Genomic DNA, 25745 nt, shown 5'->3' on the forward strand with positions numbered 1-25745 from the left:
AAAGAACATTTTCACGTTTACGCGCAGCCCTGAAACCTGGTCACTGGCGGCCTGAACGATGTTTCAGAGGACAGTTAATGAGCTATCCTGTTTTCCCCGTCAGTTTGGAACCTCGTGACTTTTTGGATAAACTAAACAAAACGGTGAAACCTATTTGGGGCTAAATCCTTAGGTTATGAAACAAAGCACACAGACTGCAGATCCAAAGTTTCACGCGGACTCTGTGATGGTTTTTCTTTTCCACAGGTCCGACCCGCCCCCCCGCACTCCTCTGAAAAGTGAAACCTGCAGTAAAGACCTTAATAATTACATGTTTTCAATAAACTGCACTGCTGATTAATAGACAAGTGAAATACTGACGTTGGTGTTTGGAGCTAAAGTGTTTAAAGCAGACTTTGTTTCCCTGCAGAGCTGCTCGTGATCTGCTCTCAATTATTCAAAGATTTGCTTTCGCAAGGTTTCAGTACTTCTTTCCACTGAAGCGAAAACTATTTTAAAAAGATATCTGCTCTGGTTTTACTGGCGTGAGATCAAACTGGGCTGCAGGTGAACCTTCTTCTTTCAAATGAAGCGAAAGCAACAAGAAGTCCGTTCATCAGCGAGTTAGACGTTTTACATTTTTTCTGAACGACGTTGCAGGTTTGTTAGAAAAAAATCAAATGAATCTTTAAACCCTTAAAGAACGAAAGGAGAGCAGCAACGGCGAAGGACCATGAGAGCGCCGCCCTTTTTCTGTCAGTCACAGGAAGCTGAGCCGCTCTTACAGGATTGGTTAGAAGCAGCAGGAAACGAAACACTGAAGGAATTTTTAGTCGTCACAAATGATTCACTGATTAAATAAAGAAAATAGATTCTTCATTAAAATAATTTCTTAATTGCTTCATATTTCACTCTGCCTGTGCTGAGCGAGTTACTCAGCGTGTCCTCACCTCCTCACCACCTTCTGCATGTTTTTACTTTTATGTCATTAAACTAAATATTTCTGTATTTTACAGCAAACCGGGAAATATTTTTGGCCTACTGGAACCTGCAGATTAACCAGTAATCAAATACACTTTTTTAGCTGTTATTTCTTGGTAGCTTTTGAGTCTGGTTAGGGTGGCTTTACACTGAAGGGGGCGGGGCTTCACTCACAGGTTCAATAAAAGCAGAGCTACAGGGTCTCCAGACGCTCCGTTCCATAATAATAATAAAAAAACAAATTTGCTGCACAGCCTCGAGCTGCAGTCGTGCTTCTCCAAGAAAGGATAATAGAAAACGTTCTGGGCGAGCTGCATAAAACCAGTGAAGAAGAACGGCAACAAAAACAAACAGTAAATGCAGGTAAGCAAGCAGGGTTACATATTTCCATTTTTTCTTCATTACGTAAAGAAATAACAGGAAGAAGAGGTCAGAGAGGAAGAGAACCCCGAAAATATCCAAGCAGGAAGCTAATAGACATACCTGTATCACCCGGAGGGCGCAAAGCTAAAACGGCTACGAACAAATCACAAAGTACATTTTCTATTTTTTGTGTTTTTTTGTTAATAACTGCAATCTCTTGAAGCTAACAGTGACACTATCCCTACGGTCGACAGGGTGTTTATGATCTTTCCTCAGTCTTTCCTGCGATGTTCATCGTGAAGCCACCCCGTCGTCGGGCACCGACACAAGCGGGCGCTCAGCCCGGGAGGCGTTACACCCGGCTTCACAACGTCCAGTCCTGATTCTCACGGCTAAGACACAAGTCCAACTATGGCAATATATATTCACGTATATATTTATATAGCTGAAAACTTTCCTTCCTTCCTTTCTTCCTTCCTCCCTCCTCAGTAATGAAAATGAATGGAGATCAGAAAGTCCAGTCTTGTTTTGACCCCCCCGTGCATCACCTGGCCTCCCCCCAAACCCGACAACCACATCATTCTGGCTCTCGAACGGCCCCGCTTCAGTCTACAGCGGCGGCGGAGATGCTAAAAACCGGCTCTCCATCGGGACCGAGCAGACGTCCAGGAGGTCGTTCTTTTTTCCGTTTTAATTTTTTTTTTTTATCTTTTTCCAAAGAAAGAAGAAGAAGTTCTTCCAGATGACGAGTTCGTGGAGATGTGGCGTCTGTCCATAACGGGGGGGCAGTGATGTGAAGGGGGGGTGGTTCCTCAATGTTCAGATTTCCACCGGTTGAATGAAACCCGGCGGTGGCGTGGTGCGTGGCACCGCGGTCGAAGAGATCCCGCGCCCTCCGATCCAGGAGGGGCGTCACCGCTCCTTGACAGCCGAGGGGGGTGGGGGTGGTGATTCAGCCTCGTCGGGGGGTCGTGTTGCCTCCCCAGCCTCCACCGTTTCTCGCCGGTTTAATTTGAGTTGGAGCTTGTTTTCGTCAAACATCTGTGGTTTTTTTCCCCTCCGTTTCTCCTGGTGGTGGTTTGTTGACGTCCGGACACAAAGCGCCGCCTCGCGCTGCCGTTCAGTGAGGCGGGTTCATGGCGCCGTGACCTCGCTGCTGCTTCTGCTTCTGCTGCAGGAGGAGCTGCTCCAGCGCCGAAGGGCCCGGCTGCATCATGGAGCTCGACCAGATGGACTGTGGGGGAAGGCAGAGGGTTAGCGTGAGGCTAAATCCAGCAGAGGTCGCACAAGGGAGAAAACATCAGCGAGTCAGACGATAAACACGACTCATTTCTTCTCAGGCGTCTGAACTTGTGGGCCTGGTGTTACCTTGAGGCTGTCAAGCAGCACGGTGGAGGACGACTCCTCCATTGGAGAGTCCTGATTGGTCCAGGAGCTGCCCGTCGATCCAGCCTGGTGCCAGCTGCTGTCTGATGCAGAGGAGGCCGTGGTTGGCAGGTAGTCCAGACCGAATCCGCCGACTGCTCCTGAAACACAACGAGCACACGTGAGGCCCTTCTGTCACGTGACCTTTACTGGCTGTTTATTGGCCCACAGTGTTCGCTTCTTGATCAGCTGCTCCTCTGATAAAAATGTTAAACCGTAGACTTTTGTTTTGAAAAAGTTAAACTGAACCAAACATGGTCAAAATCTAAAGGATCACAGACATCAAACGGCTCCGTTAGCAAGAGCATTTTCCAGGCTCACCACTCTTGCTGGCCTTCCAGCAGTCCATTCCCCTGCGGTCCCGGTTGTCCGGAGTCCCGATGGGCCCAAAGTTGGAGAAAGGCATGGCTCCGTGGTTGTGGGTTGGAGGGGAAGACGGCAGGCTGCTGGGATTGGACGAGTGAGGAGACTGGCTGGCTGGCGTAGAGTGATCTGCCAATCAGAGCACAGTTTCCATTAGCCGCACGTTCCGCCCAGCACGAATGAATATTAATCACATCTCTGTGACGTACCTGAGCTGGCGGGGAGAGAAGGGGACCACGGGGTGCCCTCAAACAGCGTGTAGAGGGACGTCTCCTGGTGCACCATGGGAGCGTCGGGCTTGGAGCTGGGCGGCAGGTTTTTACCGTAGGCCTGACTGAAGATGCTGTTCTGGTTGTACTCCTGCACACAAACACAAGCTGCCGTCAGCCTCGTATTTATCATTATTATGAAGGAAGACTTCAGTGACATCATCTATTGCTAACAAGCTGAGCAAACCACGAGTATTCAAATGTTCACATTTACCATCCGTGAACCGATGCTGTCATTTATTGCCTGCAAACTCTTTGTGTTTGTTCCTCACTGTGGTCGTACCTGCCACTCTCACTTATTTCATTTGACTATTAATCCATCCTATTCACTAAAGCAAAGTCACGCAGTCAACATCATCATTCTTCTCAGGCTGATGGTCTTAAAAACTAAACTCTGCGCAAATATCGAGTCTCACAAGAATGTGTGATGGTGTGTGTTTGCATTAAGTAGAGCTGGAGAGGTCAGCAGGACCGAGGCCAAGGCTCTGACCTGCATGGGGAAGCCGGGTATGGGCAGCAGAGAGGACGACTGGCTGATGACCTCGGGGCCGCTGTCCACTCGGGTCTGGTTTGGCAGCTGGAGAGAGAGAAGATGATGACTGACCTCAGATCAGTGCAGGAGTGAGTCATGAAGCTGTTCCACAGTAAAAGCCCCGGGGAGGAGTTTTATTGTGAAGCAGCTGCATCACACATCAAGTAAATCTTTGTGATGTGCAGCTGGTGGTTTCTGAGGTTTCCAAACTGGATCCTTGAAAGTCATTGCAGGAATTTAAATGCGTCGGTAATCAATCACTCAAATCTTAAACACAGCTCTCCTAACTCAAGCCTCACATTTGGAAACCCAAATCAGTTTCAATTGATTTGTTTCCGAAAAAAGGATCCATAATATTTCAGTCTCCAGCTGTTTCCCCGTGTTTCTCTTAAAGTTTGAAAACATACAGCATGCGATTACTGAAGCCGCCTCATCCCAGAAAAATCCCCTCCACTGTTAGCTCTCTACTTCTGTCACAAACAAGGCCAGGTCAGCGTAACAAAGACTGAGAATACTTTTAATGAATAAATTCAAGCTGTGCTTCAAAACATTGAACATCTTAGAAGTAAATCAATGAGACTATGAGGTATGTTTCAGTTTGACCTCTAAAGTCCAATCCCAACATAAACTTGGCTGATCTCTCGTTGTAGATCACCGTCGTGCACCTCAGAGCAGTTTTCAGCTTGGATGAGTTTTACGGCTTTGGGAGGAAGTTCTGTCCTGGTGTATCGGAGCTTCAGTGAGGAGCGCTACAGCTCCGACAACACCATCCTTAAACTTGATTTTCATTTTGAGAAGGGCGGAGTTAACCCTGCACTCTGAGCCGCAGGCGTCAGTTTGACCCTTGGTTCCCTCAGATAGCTCTGACATTAAACTACAAGTAAAAACTGGCACCGTGGAAGACGACTTCAAGGTGCACAACCCCATAAAAGTCAAAGGATGAACACGGCTGGACTTTGCGGCTAAAAACAGTTCGGCTGTAGTTTTTTTTAGTTGAAGCTTTTATAAGCAAGAAGAGGGTGAGTCTGTGATTAAAACACGACTTCCTGGGAGCGATCTAAACATAGCAGCTGAGCTGGAAGGTGTCTAGATACACCTGAGAGGGTGACCTCTGCTGGGAGATCAGCCAAATTCATATCAGGTAAGGTCTATCAAAGGATGATGCTTGCATGCTGGGATGAACTCCTTTGTCCCTCTAAATGTGAGGATTCTGCAGATTGTGACAATAACTCTAACATCTGGGAATGTGAGCAGCTCTGGTGAGCAGAGGGTGGCTTCAGACTAGATGCAGGGAAGTCAGGGTTTAAGGATGGGGAAGAGTGCTGGGTGAGGAAGACAGGGCTACATACAAATATATTTGGTCCAGGAGCAGTGCTAAGAGGGCCAGCCAAGGCCTGGAAGAAATCAGGAGGCTTAGTAAAGACGAGCTCCTCCTCCTCCTCAAAATCTGCTAGAGTTTTTAACAGGTCAGGAGGTAGAAGAGGCGAGCTCTTGTTGTCCTAGTGAGAGATGAAGCAAGAAGAGGAAGAACAGAAAGAAGAAAGAAAATGAGAGGGGGAAATGTAAAGAACAGAAAACGAAAGAAGGCAAGCCAGTAAGACCGAGGTGGAGAGAAGGGAAGTTACGCTGAAGGCTACCAAAGCTTGCAAGCTGACAGAGAAAAAAGAAAAATCATCACTAAACAAGTCCGAGCGTCTGCTCATGACCAGGTTTCTTTACACATGCGGAAAACTACCACAGAGTTTCTGATATCAGTATAGAGTGAGCTTCAAATTCATCAACCTTCTGTGAGAGGCAGAGGAAAAGAAGAAGTGTGGGTCCATTAAACTTTTCTAAAAACATTTTTATACTGGCAGGAAATCCTTTAAAAATCTAATTTAATCTCATTTAAACCCAGATTACCTGGAAAATGACTGATGTACATAGGGCAGGGCGATATGGCCAAAAATATATATCACGATATATATTTGAAAATTTGTGATAACGATATAACGATATAATGTCTGCGAGACAAAATGCAACTCCACAACTTTACTAGTGCAAAAAAAACCATCCATTCCTTTTACTTAAACAAGCAGCTGTTTTTATGTACATTAAAGCTTTATAAACATTTAACAGAGCAAATGCAAATTCCTTGCTGAAAGTTTAACCAAAAGGCATTTCCAGTAGAAATGGGCTGACATATCCTGAGCATAACCATGTATAATATCCACTGAAGTTAAAAAGAGGTGCTTTGCAACATTAAACTGCAGTGTGCAGTATGTATTTTTCGGACCATAAGGTGCACGGGATTATAAGGCACATTAAGCGAAACAAAGCAGTCAGATAAATCAAACTTTATTAAACTCATTCTTCTTGCTTCCTCCACTTCTGTACCATTGATTCATTAATGTTGAATTCTCTGGCAGCTGCTCTATTCCCATGTTGTTGCAGTATATTAATGACTAACCTCGTATTGTGGATGGATTAGCTCAGTTGTTCTCCTGACTGAAGTTTGGTCCGTTTACAGCATCCTGCCATGCGATTGCATTTGTCTCTAACTATCAGGAACCATCACGTTAACTTTTATCGAGTGGGAAAGTGTTAGTGTTAGTCCTCCAGCTTCACTGTTTATGTTATGCTAACATAGCTGTGTCGCTAGCCACCACGTAGCACATCATTATATACCAGCTAGCCCAACTTCAGTAACCCTACAAACGTCACTGCTGTTTAGTTTCCTGTCTTCATTTATGTTGGAAGTGATAGCAGAGCTGTACGTTTGAATGTTTTCAGAAATCTCTCTGTCAGAACATGCTATATCATGCTGAGGTAACTAGCGAAACTAGCGAGCTAACTTCCGCTAGCTTCCTGCTAACTTCTAACTCCGTTAAATGTAATAACTTTTGTTTTCATGGATGCCTGGAAGTTAAACGTCATAGTTACACCTGGTAAAGCAGCAATGCTGATCGTTTTATTAAAGATGAAAGAATTTAGACAATTTTAAACTCTCAGTGATGTTCGTTTGACTTCGGGACTTTAAAGGATGGAGTTTAGGACCCAGATTACTCCCAGATTTACAAGCACCTTGGTCCAACAAATACGGCAATAACGATGGCCGCTTGCATGTTGTACAAAGAAAAAAAGTGCTTTGTTGTGTATCTGACGGACAAACACCAAACCAGTTAAGTTGCACCATTTTTACAAAACAATCCTGGCTCATCCGTTTCACTCAACAATCTACTTTCCCCGTTCACATTCTCCGTTACCGTGCGTTCTCCGTGCTTTTTCGGCACTGCGCATGCGCGTTTTACCCATATTCTATCTCGATATGTCATTTTCTTATCGTTGCCTAGCGTTGTACCAGTATTACCGTGAACGGTATAATATGGCCCAGCCCTAGATGTACATATAAGCCAATCAAATTTCTCCATTTACTTTGTAATGTGTAGCTATGGAGAAGCCATGTTTTATTGAAACACACCGACACAAGTAATCACGCCTCTCTTTTCCTTCTTGAGGAATTAATGCGATACTTAAATATTATGTGCGATATATAAATAATATTTAAATAGTACAAACGTGACTTTTGGCAAATTTTAACAGCCTGAATCAGGAGAAACGATTACTGCAACAACAGTTACACCCAAGTTTAGATTTAGATTTTAGTTCATCTAAAAAATAAATAAATAAAAAACCAAAGTTAAAAGAAAGAAAAAAAAAAAAAAAAAAGCAGGAAAATAAAGAAAAAGACGCAGAAAAAGCAAAAAGCAGCAAAACAAACTCCTCCCTCTGCATCTGCTGACAGCAGCTCACCTCAAACGGGGGTCCCCGGGGCCCATCCTGCTCTGAGCAGATACCCCCCGGCGATGGCCTCTTCATTCTGTCGGCCAGCACAGCCAGGCTGTCCCCGATCCTGTAAGACGAGTCCCAGTAGAAGTCCTGTAACTTCACGTCGGGGTACTTCATCTTCTTGTCCATGCTGGAGACCTGAGCCGACGACTGCAGCTGGTGCTCGTACATCTTCAGAGGATCCTGAGCTGCCATGTAGAAGGCCTGCTGCTGCTGCTTCTGCTGCGGCTGCGGCTGCTTGATGGGCATCTGCATGGGAGACACCTTCTGCAGGGCCGCCTGGGCCTGGTTCCACATGTGACTCGACTGCTCCTGGACCTGCATGTACTGCTCAGGGCGGGAACACAACGAGAAGGAAACATCAGTCACTGCGTGGACAGTTCAAATCTGAGGCGCTCACACTCAGATTTCCATGTTTTTGATATTTTGAGACCTGAAACCAAGTTACATTTAATGGATGTAAAGAGAGTAAAACACGCTGAGGTAAACAATGAGCTGCCTCAGTGTGAGAGCCTGGGAGGGGTCAGCACAGAGACAGAGGAGAAACGAGGCACGCTGGTTGTGCTCAAGTTCATTAGCGATGCTCACTATAAAAGCTGTGAGCAGGAAAGAGGCACTCTGAGCATAAACATCACATTTCACTAAAAAAATGGAAAAAGAAGTGTTTCAGCCGCGAGTCTTTCAAACAGGAATCAGTTTAGGAGCCGAGTTAATCGCTCTTTCAGCTGATGACTGTATGAAGGTAGTGACAGTCATGTGACCTGACCTGCTGCAGTCCTGGGTGGTGAGGTGGACTCTTTCCCATCCCAACCTGCTGGACTGGTTTGGTGGGTGACTGCTGCTGACTCATCGTCAGCTGGACTGCCTGCTGCAAGGCCTGCTGGGAGGGAGTCTGAGTCTGGCCCTGCTGAGCCTGGGACGGGCCGTGTCCCGAGGATCCCGGCCCCTGACCGGGCCCCGGGCCCGAGGGCCTCTGCTGACTGTAGGGAATGTGAGACTGCTTCCCAGCTTGGACCTGGGTGCCCGCCTGGGTGTGGACAGGCTGCTGGAGGAAAGGCCCTGGGACGGACACACCGGTGGAGAAGGTGAAGCCCGGATTCACCTGGAGTCCAGGGAAGGCCACGGGAGAAGGGATCACATAGGCTGAGGGAGGGAAACCTGCAGAGGAAGCGATCGGGATCAGAGTTTGGAGCCACAGAGACAACAGAGATGAAGCTCACGGAGAGGCGTATTCGTTTAAGATGAGGTCAGCAGACCCACAGTTTGGTCTGAAGTTCAACAACAAAAAAAGTTTGGACGAGCTCAGTGGTTCAAACCCAGGCTGAGCCCCTCTGTGTGAAGTCTGCAGATTCTGCATGTGGCTGTGCACGTTTTAGACAGAAGCTCTGGTCTTTCCCACCATTGAACATGCAAAAATCGCCCTAATGGTGCCTCTGGGACCAGTTCAAATTTAAAGTTTAAATTTAAAGAAAAAGGTCCAAACGTACCGGGTCTGCTGGGCAGAGGCGGGAAGGCTCCTGGATGATGGATTGGGATGAACTGGGATGAGCAGGTGGTTTGAGTCTGAGTGACAGGAGTCTTCTTAGCCTCAGACACCGGAGTCTTCCTCAGCTCTGTCTGTGCCTTCACCTGAGCGAAAGGAAACGCATCATCACGCCGGCTCAAACCTGCAGCTTCGTCAGTGAAAATATTTCAGCGTCTCTACCTGTTTTCCAGCATCAGCCGTTTTCTCATGGACGCTCTTCTTCAGCTCGCTCTTCCTCTTACCGTCCCTCTTCAGCTCTGTTTTCCCAGCGGCCCCGTTGCCTTTGGAGAAGTCTCGGCGCTCCTTGCCACCATCTTTCTGATGGTGGTTCCTTGTGGGGTCACGGCTCTGCTCTCTGGGTTTGATGTTCTCTTTGAAGGTGACCACTGGACGGTCGCTGCTGTCGGGCCACGAGCTCTGAGTCTTCCCCACCGAAAGCACGGACTTCAGGCCGGAATTCCCGCCGTCGTTGGCCGTCTGCTCGCCATTCAACGACTCCTGCAGCACGGGTACCTCCTTTTCCTGCGGCTCCTCAATGGCCTCTTCTGGAATGTCAGTCATGAAGATGAGGAGGCCATCCTCGCTCACTCTGCACTGGATCAGTCTGCAAAGGGGAAACAGCCATGACACACCAGTCCGTACACAGCACGACGTCACAGAGCGGAGTAACACTCACCCCGGCTGGCTGTCAGCCACCCATTTGCCCAGGCTGATGAGTCGCTGGTGTCGGGCATGCACCGGCAGGCCGTCCCGGTCCACCAGGATGCCCTGATGTCCTTTGGTGAAGTCCAGACACCTGAAACACAAACACACATCAGAACATCTGCGCTGACCAAACACTTTAAACAATCACCAAGAGAGGGAGGCGAGTCGTCACCTCAGAGCAGGACGGAGAGCCAAGAAACCCTGCAGCTCAAACTCCTCAGGCAGGGGTGTGACTGTGGAGAAAACAAACATCCTAGAATCAAGAATGAACTTTGTAAAAAAATTAACCAACGAGTTCGATTAAAAGTTAAAAAACAAATGTTTTGGTTTATTCAGACAGGATTTAAACTGTGAGGGTCGCAGGTTAAACTGCTGCAGTGCTAACAGTGACCGAAGGGACTTCACTTCCTGTGAACCTCTTTGTATCAAAACTGGCTGAAAATGCAGCAGATGCACAACAGGGGGCGCCTGTGAACTAGCTCACTGTTAACAAGCAAAGGACTTTTTTTTTTTCCCCCCCCCCATTCGCCCATAAAACGCCAGCATTCTGCTAATGCACGCCGACTAAAGATTTAGAACAGGACGCTGTCCCATGATGGCGCCCGTTTGCTGGTTTTGATGGCTGAAGGTGATGCCGTCTGGAAGCAGCACATCTGGAGGATGCTGTAAAGCGGCTTGTGGTGCTTTGATGTTTCCTAATACTTCCCTAAAATTTGAGGAAAGATTCCAGATTCAAAATAATTACTCCAAGAAATGTACAGAGTAGCAGTCATGGAGTCATTATAAGAGGATTTATTCTGTGAACACAGCCTTTTGTTTTATTGTCAACTTTAACCTGGAGAATGAAACTGTAGTGAGATGAAAGCACGCTAGCAGCAGTTTTCCTGCTTTCTCAGTGATCTGTCACTTACTAAGGCGACGTTTGCGTATTTTACAGCGGTCGGTGTGAACAGGAATAACAGAACAGTCTGAGCTCGTCTGCTGTGTGTAAGAATCAAAACGTAACCTAAAGTTACAAAGTAGTTTCCAGGAAATTAGGAGCAATGTCCCACCTGAGGAGCAGGACAGGTCGTCCTCTTTGGGCTGGAAACTGTTGAGAATGGACACGAGCCAGGGCCAAACGCTGAGAGAGAGGAAGAGGATGCAGAGTTACAGCTTCAGTACAAAACTCTGCTGATTAAGAGAGAGAAAGTGGGCAGGACTTACTACTGCCGTTTAACAAGAGCGGCCTCGTGGAAGACGCTGGGCCTCAGTTTGAGCCAGTCCAGCGACACCTTGATGGCCGGCAGCGGGCACTCGCCCATGATCTCCTCCCCGCGGTTCTTGTTGAGCAGCACGCGGCTGCACATGACGCCCAGGAAGGACACTGAGGAGACAGTTTTGAGTTGTTGCAGGTTACACGTATGAGTCGCTGTACTTCTAATAAACGTAAAAGCCACCATATAAATCTGACATGAGTATCATTCAAACAAAGCAGGAGCCGTCCACGACTCCATCCATGTAATCGGCCATTAACAGTTTTCAGTTCTTACTGAAAAGGCCGAGGAGCTGGAACCAGCTGATCTGCTGCTCGCTGCTGTAGCTCTGCTCGCTGCCGTCAGCCGTCAGGTCTCTGAGGTGGTGCAGCTCAAACAGGTTAATGACGGTGATGTGGACGAGCTGCTGAGAGCTGAAGGCTTTCTGCAGGATCAGCCTCTGCACACGCAAACACACAGCAACACCCGTGTCATACAAACGGACTCGCACAGATTTGCACGTCGCGGTGCATCAAACAGCGTTTAGTTGTACCTGAAACTGCTCCTCCAGTTTCTCTCTCAGGCCGTCCAGCTTGTCCAGACTCTTACTCAGGTAGACGTGACCGTGAAACTTGATGAAGGCCTTGATGAAATCGGACACGCTCCACTTGGTTTTCACTTCATCGCGACTGCAGGACCACAGAAGGAGGATTTAACAGAGCGGAAATGAGACATCGTCACACTTCGAGACAGTTTAAAGAGTTTGGTTTTCCCTTTTCAGATGAAATCTTAGATCATTTCCTTTGACTCTACAGCGGGTGAAATAGTGTTTGTGCTGTGAGCTAGTACCTCTCCAGAGCCTTGGACAGCGCCTTCTGCAGGTTGGTGGAGGCTGCTGGGAAGGGGAACTTGACTGCAATGCTGCGGCAGTAATAGAAGATGGTGGTGAGGTGGTCTCCTTTAGAGGAGGCCAGGATGGCCAGCTGGTTGTAGGGCTGACCTGCAGGAGACACGGAGAGGCAGCACATGAGCAGGGAAGAACTACAAACATGGCTGCTTCTCGTCATTATGAATACCAAACACCAGAACACACATATCATTTCTTTAGATTATATTATTCAGTATCAGTGTTTTACAGCAGAGCTTTTAAATGTCAGTAATTCATCTTTAACATCAGCTGTCCCTCACATGTGACACTATTTACAAGAGGCAGAGTGGTAACTATAGCAACCCCAGCATAATTCAACCACATTTCTTTCTCAGTACTTGAAAGCTGCAAGAATTACGCGCGTATGACATTCAGATGAAACGACTCAGTGTTTGAATGTGTTTAGAGCTCAGCTGATAAAGGGACAGATTTCCAAAAACAGCAAAATCGAAAAGCCAGTTAAAGAAAACGTGCGGGGACTCACCGTTAGATGGAACCAGCTGAGCTGCGTGCCGGTAGTAGGACTCGGCCTGGCTGGTCTGGTTACGATATCGAGCTGAAAGACAAAGACAAAGAAAATAAGCTCTGAAAAACCAACATCAGGGCTGGTTTTTCAAATGAGCTTCCCGTTCGCCGCTCACGAACGGGAAGCTTTTCTCACCGATGTCTCCGAGATGGACGAGGCAGTGCTGGCAGATGTAGGAGCAGGAGCTGGGCTGAGGGGTGACGATGGCGCTGGTGTTGCTCTGCTTATTGCTGATGATGCCGAGCTGAGACGACTTCACGCGGCAGGGCAGGTCCACGTTGAACACGGTGCACAGCTCCTGCAGTAACTGGAACACGGCAGACACAGTGAGACGTCGTTTGAATGGTTTCTATCGGTGGTGATGTGGGGCTTTAACTCCATTCACTTTGTCTGTGTGTTAGCAGGATTACTCCAAACAAAAATCCTCCCAGAGGCGGAGCCTAGACCAGCTTAGAAATGACTGCAGGGATTATTTCTTTAGAGCAAAACTGGACATTTTTTCATAACTTCACAAACACAAGGTGAGCCTACCTGTGTGTAGAAGCCACTGGCAGCTTCCAGAAACAGCGACAGGTTGGCCTGGACCTCGCTGCGGTTGGGGTTAGCTCGGTTCTTGGCCTGGCTCTGAAGCGTGGTGATCTGGTTCTTGAAAGCATGATTCCACCTGCAGGCAGAGAGAAACCCACATCAGGACCCAGATGATTGGTAAAGGGATCCTGACTGGCCAATCAGCAGCACGTAGTCGGTTGACGTCACATTTTCGGATCAGCTCACAGCGCTTCGAACAAATACATCCTAAAAAGTACCAGCTCCTTCTGCCTGATGGAAAAGCCCACAAACTGAGTCGAGGGCTATATTACTGCCTTTTTATGTGAAACTGATCTTTGGTGTCAACACATCAAAAATTCTAAATATTCCGACAAACTTTTGGCTTCGTGAGAATTTCTGCAGTAACCAACAAGGAGCGACAGGCTTTCAACAACTTACTTCACAGACCCCAAATATTAAAAACAGTCTCCAGGTTCTCATATATCAGACATCTGTGTGTGTCTGGAAGCTGTGACGATGTGTTTTATTGGTGGAGCTGAACTGGGGGCAGGAAATGACAGTTTAGCACGAAACACAATCGACACATCTGTCCATTATTACGACTGATGATCCACCCACAGCTGCAGGCGGAGACGTGACCTGTAGCTGCGATACATGAGTCAAAGCTTCACACACTGACTGCGCGCTGAATACATCAACACAGAGGGAACAAAGTGGACTCTGCAGATTCATGGATGTCGGACCTCCTCTGTCATCATGCTGTAACCATGGTGACACCATGCGGTCCAAAAGCTGAGCTCAGTTTGTCTTCAGTCACACATTTATTATCACCATTTAGCCACCAAATGTTGCATTAATGTTAAAGGATGTTAGAAACTGAGCACTGCAGCTGATTTGGTCTCCATCAGCTCCACCAGCGACTCTGAACCTGCCTGCTACGAAACACTAATAGTGAGCGACTCCCGTTCACACTTTTTGAACCAGGTTATTCTAGAAAGACTTTCTTGTAGTTTTTTTACTGATACCTGTAGATTATTGCTCGTTATTTCCCTTCACTCGTGTCCTTTTTCTCTGCAGTTACAGCAACACAGAAAAAATCCAAACTGGTCTAAATTAATTGAACTGAAATTGTTGGAGAAAATTATGTTGTGTGATGCAGAGCGGAGGAGGGGCGGCTTACAGGTCCTGCTCCACCTTCTTGTCCAGAGCATACTCCAGGTCTGTCACCAGCATCTTCTGGTAAAGGTCCTGCAGGGCCTGCCGGGACGTCCACACCTCTGCTGCCCCCAGCTTTGAATCTACACACACACACACACACACACACACACACACACACACACACACACACACACACACACACACACACACACACACACACGGTTTAAGGACAGCACCAAAGCAAAGTGGTTCTGATGGAAATGTAAAAGACTAATCTGAGACTTTAACAGTGAAAACACAGGAAACTGCTTCAGTTCAAATGTGGTGGTTTATACGTTTGCTTGGGGAGAAAGGGGTGCTGGTTTGATTCCAGCCAGAGACACGAATCCACTTTACGTTGGGTCAGGAAGGGCATGCGACCTCACACTGCCAAATCAAACACAAGCTACCCCCTGGGAGAGCCCCTGTGACAAGGGAGCAGCTGAAAGTCCCTATAAATACTTGATACACTGTCTCTGAGACACAGGAGCTTATTTTCGAAACCGAGCAGAACCTTCTTGCGAGTGCTGATGACATTTGTGCAACTTTAAACTTCCTGTCACGGGCAGACGGGGGAGCCGTGCTGCGGTTGGGGCCGCAGCCCGGTTAGTCGATAACATCTCAGAAACAACAACTAGCAGCACGTGCTTTTGTACGTGACCACACAAAGGAGATGCTACAAGCACGAGAGGGCGAGCTGTCAAACATATGGCCTTGGGACCAGAACCATCACACCAAACGGTCCAATCGGGACAAACCACTTTGGAAAGACTGTGACCAACTGGAAGCCAAGAATCCAAAAATACAACAAAGAAGATGTGTGGAGCAGTTCAGATCCTCTATGAGGCAACAATGGGACAACATTCCTTTCCCAAACATCCAGCAGCTGCTCTCCTCGGTTTCCAGCCGTTTATAGACTGTAGTTAAAAGCAGAGGGATGCTACGCAGTGGAAACATGGCCCTGTCCCAACTTTAATTACACCTGCTGCTGCCCTCAAATTCAAAATGAGCTCATTTAAAGTTTTCTCACTTTAGAATTTGACAGCGTCACCTTTTTGGGATTTTATGCACCTGCAGGAGAGCAAAGCATCATATGTCACCTGATTTACACACAGTGAACGTCTGCCTGATTCTTCATTGTTTTTCTTCTTCACATTTTTATTTATTTGAATTCTTCTGTTTAATTTTTGTCATGCATGACATATGCATCTCTGTTGGACACGCCCCTCCCTGTAGCTGCCCGGTGGAGGACGTGTACATGGATGTATATGATTGGTGGAGTAGAAAACACAACACAACCAATCTGATCTAAAGTGTAACAGAGATGAGTATTAATGACTATTTACATTATCTGCACCCAAGAGCTAATTGTTTATACTAAATTCTGGCAAAAGTCACCTTGATGACAGCAGACACACAGTTTGAAGCCTTTATGACAAAAACAGCATCAATCCAAGAGTCTGAAATGTTAATAAACTCCAACCGTGATGGCGTCCAGCATCTCCGTGTTCCTGCGCCGACTGACAACAAAGAGATACCGACATGCCTCCAGATAAAAACATGCAAATGAACCATCATAACCGAGCTCGGGCTCACTGGAGGCAGCTCAGCTAGACAAACTGGAAGGTTTCCAGTCATCGTGAGAAGCCGCTGCTCTGCTTTAAAATCAGGCTGAGGCAGCAGGTCTAATGGATTCACTGGTCTGCTGTAAGACCAAACAATGACTTCAGCTTCAACCAAACTGGAAGTAACACGTCGTCTGTGTTGATTACAGCTGTGGTCTGGTAACAGATGATTTTCCTGGTGTCTGAGCCAAGACCTTCTCCTCCTTCCTTCTGATGATCGTTTTTTACAATTACAGATGACTCTCTGAAAGCTAATGTCGGATTTGTGTTTGTGTAGCTCTGTGGTTACACACTCACAGAGGGAACTGAAGCTACAGAGGCGTAGTTATGTGCAATCATTCAAAAAGCCAGCTTCAAGCCCGGCTGTGATGACCTGTGCTATGAAGGGAGAATACTAATTGGTTGACTGGTTTTGTCGGATAATGTCCTGACCACACGGACTGTGTACCTGCCGGCAACCAAAGCCTGCTCAACCCTGACTGAACCACAAACTAGAAATCACCTGGTGCCAAAAAACAGCACATTCTAGACATTTTTCTGTTTTACTTGTGGATCAAATGCTTATTAACCAGGAGCTGCATCTGTATTTGTCTGTTTTCTCTAACTCGTAATATTTAGCTGAGCTACAGCTTTACGTTGCTAAAACACTGATTTAGTTCTTTTTAGCATGAAGCCTGCAAGTGAGCCCCAGACCTCCAAGTCCCCCCAATAACAGCAGATTCCCAATGTGTGTGCAGGCTCCGCGTAATAATAACTGCAGAGCGACAGGAGCTCAGTCACACCATCAGCTGAGCTGGTCCAAAGAACTGAAACATTTCATCACATCAGCAAAATAAGGAACCAGCAGGGTTTGTTCTCCCTGAGGCTCTTCAAAGAAACGTTCACCTGCGCTCACGCTTTCATTTAAAGCTCGCGTCTCTGTTTCAGCTTACATACCTCACAGCTTTGTGATGCACATAAGTCTCTTAAACAGAAATCATCACTTTGAATCAATCTTTGAGTTTTAACTATCGTTCATCTAAAGTAAACTAAATAAGTGTGAATTAAATAAACCCTGGCGTCGTCGTTTACAGAGAAGTGAAAGGAAAGAAGTGACGAAGGGCTATCTGTCAGCGTCCACGTCGACCCGCTCGATACAGGCCGGTGAGTCAAAACTGCTGGAAGTCCGTCTGCTTCCCTTCACCTTGGTTTTAAAGCAGGTGCCTCACACACATCAGCAGCACTTTAACCAACAATTTTCATCCAATTTGCATTTTTCCATTTCATTGATGACAAAAAGAAAGTGCAGAGCCGCTCGTCTCAGCAAGCTACACACCACAGCGGGACGCTTTCAAAGTTAATGTCAGATATAAAAATATATATATATAGTTCAATAAAAAAAACCTGAATAAGCAACAATTTTTGTAGTTTCTGGAGGTTTCTGCTGTAACAGGAATTTACCAACTTTTTTAATTCTGCTTTCCAACTTTTAGTATTTTTCAAAGATGATTTAAGAAAACTTCTATTTATTTATTTATTAGCCCACACAAATGCCAAGAAAAACAAATAAATAACAAAGACTTGACATAACTGGAGAGAGCACAAATTACTGAGAGAAAAGCTGAAGGCTGAAGTTTCAGCTTGTTACATCTTCTCTTTTCACAGCGTACGGTCTAAATACCTTCATAACTCACCTTCTAAAACAAAGATTCACATCAAGACTTCTGCATAAATGACCTTTTAATTGTGTTGCCTTCCAGCTGTTTATGCACACTGAGTGTCTTAAAAAGCATCTATAAATAAAATGTATCATCAACATTATTATTCTTACTACACTTAATGCCTTTTAAACACACGAGTTACCCAGTGGGTGTCTGACCTGATGCCTGTATTGCGAGGCGGGTTTGGAGCTTACTGAGGTACCTGCAGGTTTAACCCTGAGTTTTGTTATGAAGGAGGTTCACATCTTACCAGGATACATCACCATGGCAACTTATGCTGCAGACCTGACCTGCTCTGGAGTAGATCATGTCTGAGATAAGAAACCAAGTGGTTTAAAATCCTTGCATACTGACCATTCAGATCCATGAAAACAACTTTACCATTCCTCAGAGCTCAGTGTGCAAACAGGAGGAGGAGCGGAAACTTTAAGGAAGTCTAAAGTTCAAATTCTCAGAAGAAGCTTGTTGACATTTATTATTAAAAAAAAAAAAAAAAAAAAAACTGGCTATAAACGGGGAACCATTTACACTTTATTACCTCGTATCAGATTTGTAAGCAGACTGAGTCTATGTTTGAATTCTGTTTCATTTTCCTCTCAGAGCATTAAACACAACCAGCACTGCAAAGGAAACAATAAACCTGTCTCACACACATCTAAACATTCACTTTGTGGAGCAGCTGTAATCCGATCCTCCCGTGTCTTCATGTCTGTTAACTTGCACAGTCGACACTTTTGCAGGTTCTCTTTCCTGGCTTCAAATAAACTAAACTTTATTAACATCTTAAAAGCCAAGTCCACAAAACTTACAATCCTACAGAGGTTTCCTTTCACACATATGCTCATTCTGATGCCTTCAGAGTGAAATGTGTTTAATATCGTATGTGCATCTCATAGTTTCGTTTTCCCTTTCCATCGCTCTGCTCCCAGCAGATCTCTCCATGTTTCTGATTGGTCAGATGCTCTGACTCGTTTGTCTGAACGATGAAGGACTGACCCAGGCTGACTTATCAAGCTTTTAACCACCTCTCAACCTAACTGATGATCTCAGGTTCAATGAAGCCACATTAAGAAAAGTTATCCTCAGACTGCTGAACCTGCCTGAACTGCAGGCCTCCAGAGATGAGCAGGTGAAGGATGAACAGGTGTGTGAGTAAGCAGCGGTGGGGACTTACCTGTCATGTCAGCTTTCAGGGCCTCTGCCTGTCTGCTCGGATGTAAACAGAGAACAGGAGGTTAGAGGCGCGAACACACACAAACACACACAGAGCATGACAACCTGACAGCACCTGTCTCCAGTCATAACAAAGCCTCATACAGCACTTCCTTATTACTGACGATCCACAGATACTACGGAGGCTGCTCCGCCCGTTATCGCTTCATTAAAGCACTAACAGCTCAGATTAAACGTCGTCAGCACGGCACGGAACAGATATCGGGCTCAGCCTACTTCCTGGATACAAAAACTTAGCAATACAAATAGATTTTCGTTACAAACCCGCCCGCTGATTAACGACCACGCGCTGTTTATTAACACCTGTGCACGTAAACCATCGGCACAAACACTTAAACATGCTGATGAAGTAAAGCTGAAGGAGGCGGGTGTGTGAATAGATGCCCAGAGTTCATATGTGACAACCTCAGAAAGGAAATGCTAACATGACATACGCAGGTGGAAGCTAGCTAGCGGGCTAAAGCTAGCAACAACACAGTGGGAAACGTATGGCGGGTAAACGCTCATCTGGCCTTAAATTAGCACACCAAACATCACACCTGTGCGCAGCTGAATGTGATTTAAATAAATAATCCACATCTCAGACTAAAGGAGCGTGAGGCGGCGACATGCAGAGGCGCCGATTGTTTGTTGATGTATGAAGCTAACAGCTAACATTAGCTAAGGGGGTGGTCCCTGGAGCAGCTAGCTCCTGACATACTAAAAGCTGAGCCAAACAAGCCTCCTGTCGGGTCAAAACGTCCGGTTCTGACCGCTCCTGGGCCACCGAGCGACGGACAGAGCGCTCCGCGGTGAACTTACCGGAGGTACTGGGCGCAGAGGTTCATCCTGCCGGATCACCAGTCTCTCAGACAACGACTGGTCCCGATGCTAACGTTCCTCCCGGCGCCATATTGTTCCTGTCTGACCCACACAGGGCCGCTGAGGTGGAGGAGGGAGGGAGGGGGGGCTGCTGTTAATAATTAACCAATAATTAAAAATATATATAAATGTGTGATAATGTTATATCAAACCAGGCGAAGCATTTTAGTAATACGCATAACAAAATATATTTAATAAAAAAATCATAAATAAAAACCTGAAGTCAGCTGCAGATGTTGTCGTTGTCAGGTTAGAGTCTGGGTAAACAATACTGTACACAAACTGAAGTTCTTCATTTTTCTGCGACACCAGAAGTGGAAAAGCCCCGCAGCCGGTTATGATTTCAAACTGAAAGAAGTTTCCTACAGATGAAAACACCGGGGGCAGAAGATGAGGACAGGAAGTGACCATCAGCAGACAGAGCAACATGAAGGAGAGACACTCTGGGTGTGAATGACATCTATGGATAATATAAGAATATTACCCTCATTCCTCGCAGCTGCTGTTTAACCTCTGCCTAAAGAGCTAAATAGATGTTCAATCTTTACCTCTAATTTTAACTCTGAAAACTATTTTTCAGGGTTCAGACTCAAACCTGCATCACAACCGAACATTATGTCAACAGAAAGCTTTGGTTTTTTGCACGATTCCATCACTTTTGATGTTTCATAATTATGTAGTTTGTAAGTTATCTGGAAAACTCAGAGTCGACATGTAGATGCAACATTTTCACTTTGATCCTGATGAAAAATGGTGACATTCATCAGTTTGTCCTTGAATGTGAGCTTCATGCTTGAACCTAAACAAAGACGCCACCCTTTTATTTTTATGCCACAGCTCGACTCTTTGAAGTTAAATAAATGTGAGTGACCAAACACTGGAAACGTCTTTTTTAAAGTCTTTTTATTCAGCGTACACATACAGATTTCTTTTTACTGGCATATCAGACACTTTAAACCCGTTTGACATTCAGCTCCAACGTGAAACGACAGGAAAATGATAGCAGATGATGACGACACGATAAAGGCATGTTTTTATTTGCTGAAACCTGCTGCAGTAAATGTTCATCACATTGCCTTGTGCTTCGACCTCTCAGCAGCACATATATTTATTTACTTTGACCTGTTAGGTTTAGGATTCATGTGTCAACCTCACAGCCTGAGGACCAAATCTGGCCCAGCACACAGCTGAGAATGATCCCCCAAACAGTACACATCATCTAACTGCAGCTGTGGCCTGCAGAGCACGTGGAAGAAAGCTGAGATCGCCCCACTGTGCCCCGATACCGACCCAGCTTCATGAGTGGGACCCAGATATGTTCCATCTCTGCTTTCAGTATGAAAACGTCTTGAAAATGGAGACTTGATTGCACAACAACCCAAAACAGAAAACGTTAACCTCGGTAACTTTCTCAGGTATGCCTGAAACAGCTGGCGTTACCATGGAAACTCAACTCAGTCAGTCAGTAAAATCACAGCAGTGATAAAGTCACCTGATGACAAACAGCACACATGTATCGAATACTGAAGCTGTTTACCTGCAACACAAAGTGCCTCGAGGTGACGGTTGTTGTGATGAACTGAATTACATATAAAACATGCAGATACATAAATAATCTTTACACATCATTTAGAAAAGCAAAGAAGCAAATCTGTGACTTTGATGTTAGAAATGTGTTGTATCAGTGAAACATACGTTTTTTTTAGGACTCATCGAAGACCAGCACCCGTCCATCGAGGTGGACGACCTCACCAACGGCCCAAAGGTTAAATCGAATAAAAATAATCTCAGTTTAAAAATAGTCAAACCTCAGATTTGAAAATCACCTTGATACCTGAAGCCCCTCCCCCTCCCTCAGGCGTTTCAGGCCGGCTTGGTCTTTCGCGTGTGGATCTTCATGCGGCGCAACAAGTGGCTCTTCTGACTGAAACATCTGCCGCAGGTTTTGCAGTCCAGCGTCTCACCTGTGTGACTTCTCATGTGAGTTTTTAACATCGCGGACTGAATGAACCGTTCCCCGCAGGTGTCACAGGTGTACGCGCTCTCTCCCGTGTGCGTCCTCATGTGGAGCGCCAGCTTATCGCTCCTCACGAAGCCTTTTCCGCAGGTGTCGCAGGCGTACAGCTTCACGCCCGTGTGGATCCTGCGATGTATCATCCGGGACCTGTGCTGAAAGGCTTTTCCACAAACATCACATTTCACCCTCTTCTTCCCGCGTCTGTCACACAGTGGCGCTCTAACATGTGAGAGTCGTTCACACAGTTTATGCGTGCTGTGTAAGTATAGTGACCATGAAGGGATCGCTCTGCTGCCCGACTACCAGCTGCTCCTCCTGCTTCCCTTCGATCTGTGGAGCTTCTGGTTCCTCCTGGTCCACACTGGAGCTCCTCTCCTGGTCACAGAGCTGCTGCTCAGGGAGAACCACCTCCTCCTCACAGACCTGCTGCTGTGGGACGTCTGGAGGGATAAAGGGTTGATAATGTCACAAAAAGAAAAAAAGATCACAGCTGATCTACATGCTTGAAATCAGGGCTGCTGAGTCAATATTAAGATGATTATCATGGAAAACATAATGGACAAGAAGGAACTGATCTTTTAAAATGTAGCGGCTCTGCAACTTTAACAGTTCATAAAACTTCAAAGCTGGAAGTAACGTCTGATCTATCCTGAAATGAACCAAGCCAGCACAGGGAAGCATCTGCGGCTCTTTGTGGCTGCTTCCACGAGAGGTTTCACTCATGTAGGGAACATTTGGTCACCACTCAGGAAGCAGCTTCCTGCTTTCAGCCCATGTTTGCGTTATGACGAGCTGCAGACGGGAGCTCCTCGACCTAAACAGGTTAGAGGAACTGAGAAACGGGGCCGCCCGGCAGGAGTGTCGGAGCAGGCTTTTGTTTTTTCATCAGGTTAAACTGGTGAAGGTTTGAGGCCAGCACAGAGTGAATCCACAGTTCCAAACGATTTCAGGAAAACTGGGAAAAACTAAAAGGTCTCAAATGTACACCGGTTGTCTTGAGTTCTCCTGTTTTCACACATGCACCTCTGCTCTCTTTGGCAGTGCGTCGCAGCTGATAACCCTCCATCTCCTCCTACCCCAGCATCCTCCTCTGTCCTCCTTCATTACACCCATGAACCTCCTCTGAGGTCTTCCTCTTTCCCTCCTGCCTGGCAGCTCCATCTTCATCCTCCTTTGTCTGATATATCCACCCTCCCTCCTCTGCACGTGTCCAAACCCTCTCAGCCTCTCCTCTCTGATGGACTCATCTCTGATCCATGCTGCTCGCTGAACATGTGATCATCTTCAGCTCGGCCTCATGTCTTCGTGTCAGAGCCACCGTCTCCAAACATCCATCCCAGCAGGTCTCACTGCCAGCTTTAAACTTTCCCTTTCACTCCTTTCACTTACGCTGCTGTCCTTTTGTCACAGATCACCCGTGACACTCTCCACCCTGCCTGCCTGTTTCGATGATTGACCCGAGTTATTTAAACTCATCTACTGCTGCCCCCTTCAGCTTCCCCTGTCTCCCTCTTTTTTTTACTGCACTAAGATGTTGACTTTTGACATGTTTTCTGTGTTTGCAGTTGTAAACGTGAGCGCTAATTTCGTGGCTGACCTCAAAAACACCTTCTACGTCCATCAGTGCGTCAAACCTGAGACCCTGTGATCCACACTAGCTCACACTCAGGCTGTGCAGGAAACCCACGGCCTGTTCGCTCGCAGCTGAATAAACGTCCCGCAGAGCTGTGATCAGGATCCTCCCTCAGAGGGACACTCACCTGTCCTGTGCAGCTTGATTTGGGGTTTCCAGGTGATATCCAGCAGTCTGCGCTGACGGTCGATCTCTTCCTCGTACTGGACGATCGTTTTTTCAAACTCCAAGAATATTTGTTCAGCAGCAGCAGTTAGTCGCTCGTTGATGAACTCTCTCAGATACTGAACTGAAGGCATCGTTGCTGCAGCACAGTCTCCGCTCAACAGAAATAAAACTACTATCTGTTTACTTCCTCTGTGTGTCACAGTGAGAGGTTCCGACAGCGCATCGGCGTCTAACTTTCGTTCCGCCTACACAAACGAAGCGTCCACGTGATAAAAGGTAAACACTGAAAACTAACGGGTGTGAAGAAGGAAAGTCAAATATAAAATCATCTTCGTGGAGATTTGAATTTTATTTTTAACCCATCAGAACATTTTTGATGCTTAAAAGTTACAAACTCTAGAACATTCCTGTTGTCCGTTTTTCAGATCTAATAATGGGAGTCTGTTACTTCCCGATCGTTGTCTCTTGAGTCACCACAAAGCCTGGATGCAGTGTAGATGAAACTGCTTTCAGCTGCTCCTTTATTCACACCGGGTAGCTCCACATGTTAGCTTTGGTACTTTTTACTCCAGATGTCCTTCCTGATGTGTCCCTGAAGGATTTGTGTCTGCTCTTGGGGTCAAACCAGGGATTTTTCACTTGTTAAATGTAAACCCCCACACTATCTGCTACCCTGGAGCCACATCTGTACAACAGATCCTGGAGGAACAGGAAGTATGTGCAATAACAATGTTAAAGACTGTTTGTTGTTAAATGGCTCATGATGTGAGGATATATTAAATTACATCTGGATTAAATTCAAAGGATTTTGATCAACTAAGCATGTCTAGAATGAGTCATCTTTCAGACAGACAGGGCTGCGTGACATCGGCTGGGATTGGAAAGCGTACGATATCAGGCAGATTTTCAGGAAAACATTCATGAGTCCATACATTGTTCCCTCATTATCCACCTTTTCAGGGCACAGACACTGACTCGTTCACAGTGTTGGGAAGGTTACTTTTAAAATGTATTCCGTTACAGAATACATGCCCCAAAATGTATTCTGTAACGTATTCCGTTACGTTACTCAATGAGAGTAACGTATTCTGAATACTTTGGATTACTTAATATATTATCGTGCTTTTTACAACAACGTGAATGTACTATTGCTGTGTGATTTATTACTATTACTGAAGGTCCGCGACTCCGAACTGTAGTAAAGGGACCTCTGGCTAATACGGCGGGGTCCCTGTCGGCTCGTAGCCGAAAAATAGCTTTACTTTGTTGTGTGGGTCAACTTTGCTAGCAGAGACAGAGAGAGGCGTTGAAAGACTGCTCCAACGGAACTTATTGTTTTCGGAGGGAAACACGAACGTGGTGTACAGTCGAGTCTTAATAGCTTACTTACAACTGGGCTCGTCAGGCTCTCTTCTTGGCTGCAGTGGTTATTATTATATTTACATGCTTCCAGCTCCCGTTTTTCCTCGATGATAACTCGTACCTTTCCACTCCCCTTTTTCTCCCTCCTAACGCTCACAGACACATAACATGTATGGCAGTCCATTCTCCCTGCAGCACGGACTACACTGCCCATGATGCTACATTCTTTAGAGCTATGCTTGTAGCATTCTGCCTGTTAGCTTAGCACAACAACAACAACGAAAAGGCGCTCTCTCACCCAGGAAACACACAGTCGCAGAGAGAGAGAGAGAGCGTCGCCCTGTAACCATGGCAACCGTAACGCTGCCGCCTGGAACGAAAGAACGTAGCTGTCAAACAAAACCCAAACAGTCCTGACCCGCGACAATATGAAACAGGAAAGTACCGCAGTGTAATCCATTTATTTCAACAAAGTAACTGTATTCTGAATACCACCTTTTTAAACGGTAACTGTAACGGAATACAGTTACTCATATTTTGTATTCTAAATACGTAACGGCGGTACATGTATTCCGTTACTCCCCAACACTGCTCGTTCATCACAAGCAGCGTCTTCCGCAGCTGGAGGTTACATCCTGGCCTCCAGCAGATTTGCACACCATTAGTTTAGTCACGGAGAAAAGGGGCCAGAGAACAGATCAGGGACTCAACTCAGAGTTTAAGCTGGCTCACATTTTTTAA

The 25745-nt window shown here is 46.2% G+C and overlaps 2 protein-coding genes across 3 annotated transcripts in view; both read right to left on the reverse strand.

The window, feature by feature from the left end:
- The window catches only part of LOC146612739 (uncharacterized), a 485503-nt gene extending 461730 nt beyond the window's left edge, over positions 1-23773 (reverse strand). The window contains exons 1-2 of the mRNA XM_085377607.1: positions 23602-23773; positions 22250-22281 (exon numbers count right to left, since the gene is read on the reverse strand). Coding sequence (XP_085233733.1) covers positions 22250-22281; positions 23602-23773 — 204 coding nt within the window. The remainder of the gene's footprint in view (positions 1-22249; positions 22282-23601) is intronic.
- On the reverse strand, positions 332-19850 carry smg7 (SMG7 nonsense mediated mRNA decay factor). 2 transcript variants are annotated; one of them, XM_085377377.1, is made up of 23 exons: positions 19765-19850; positions 18905-18936; positions 14389-14506; positions 13191-13323; positions 12795-12966; positions 12618-12689; positions 12055-12205; positions 11759-11894; positions 11503-11665; positions 11177-11336; positions 11023-11093; positions 10143-10203; positions 9942-10061; positions 9446-9869; positions 9228-9369; positions 8507-8898; positions 7705-8067; positions 5262-5411; positions 3871-3957; positions 3321-3471; positions 3070-3240; positions 2692-2849; positions 332-2557 (listed from the first exon to the last, which is right to left on the reverse strand). In XM_085377377.1, the coding sequence occupies exons 1-23, from the start codon at positions 19788-19790 to the stop codon at positions 2444-2446; spliced, it is 3567 nt and encodes a 1188-aa protein (XP_085233503.1). In that variant the 5' UTR covers positions 19791-19850; the 3' UTR covers positions 332-2443. The 2 variants fall into 2 exon arrangements, with proteins under 2 accessions (XP_085233503.1, XP_085233504.1); XM_085377378.1 differs by lacking the exon at positions 5262-5411.
- Positions 23774-25745: the final 1972 nt, after the last annotated feature.

The sequence above is a fragment of the Diplotaxodon limnothrissa genome, linkage group LG18 (genome assembly GCF_057381915.1).
Source record: "Diplotaxodon limnothrissa isolate DT_005_m linkage group LG18, D_limnothrissa_male_GT1.1, whole genome shotgun sequence".
NCBI classification, from domain to species: domain Eukaryota; kingdom Metazoa; phylum Chordata; class Actinopteri; order Cichliformes; family Cichlidae; genus Diplotaxodon; species Diplotaxodon limnothrissa.

Coding starts and splice junctions, on each gene's coding strand:
- smg7 (XM_085377377.1), bottom strand. CDS start 19,790: ATGAACCTCTGCGCCCAGTACCTCCG. Junction 13,324..14,388: donor AAGAAGGTGGAGCAGGACCT/GTAAGCCGCCCC, acceptor CTCTGCCTGCAG/GTGGAATCATGCTTTCAAGA. Junction 12,967..13,190: donor CCAGTGGCTTCTACACACAG/GTAGGCTCACCT, acceptor GCCGTGTTCCAG/TTACTGCAGGAGCTGTGCAC.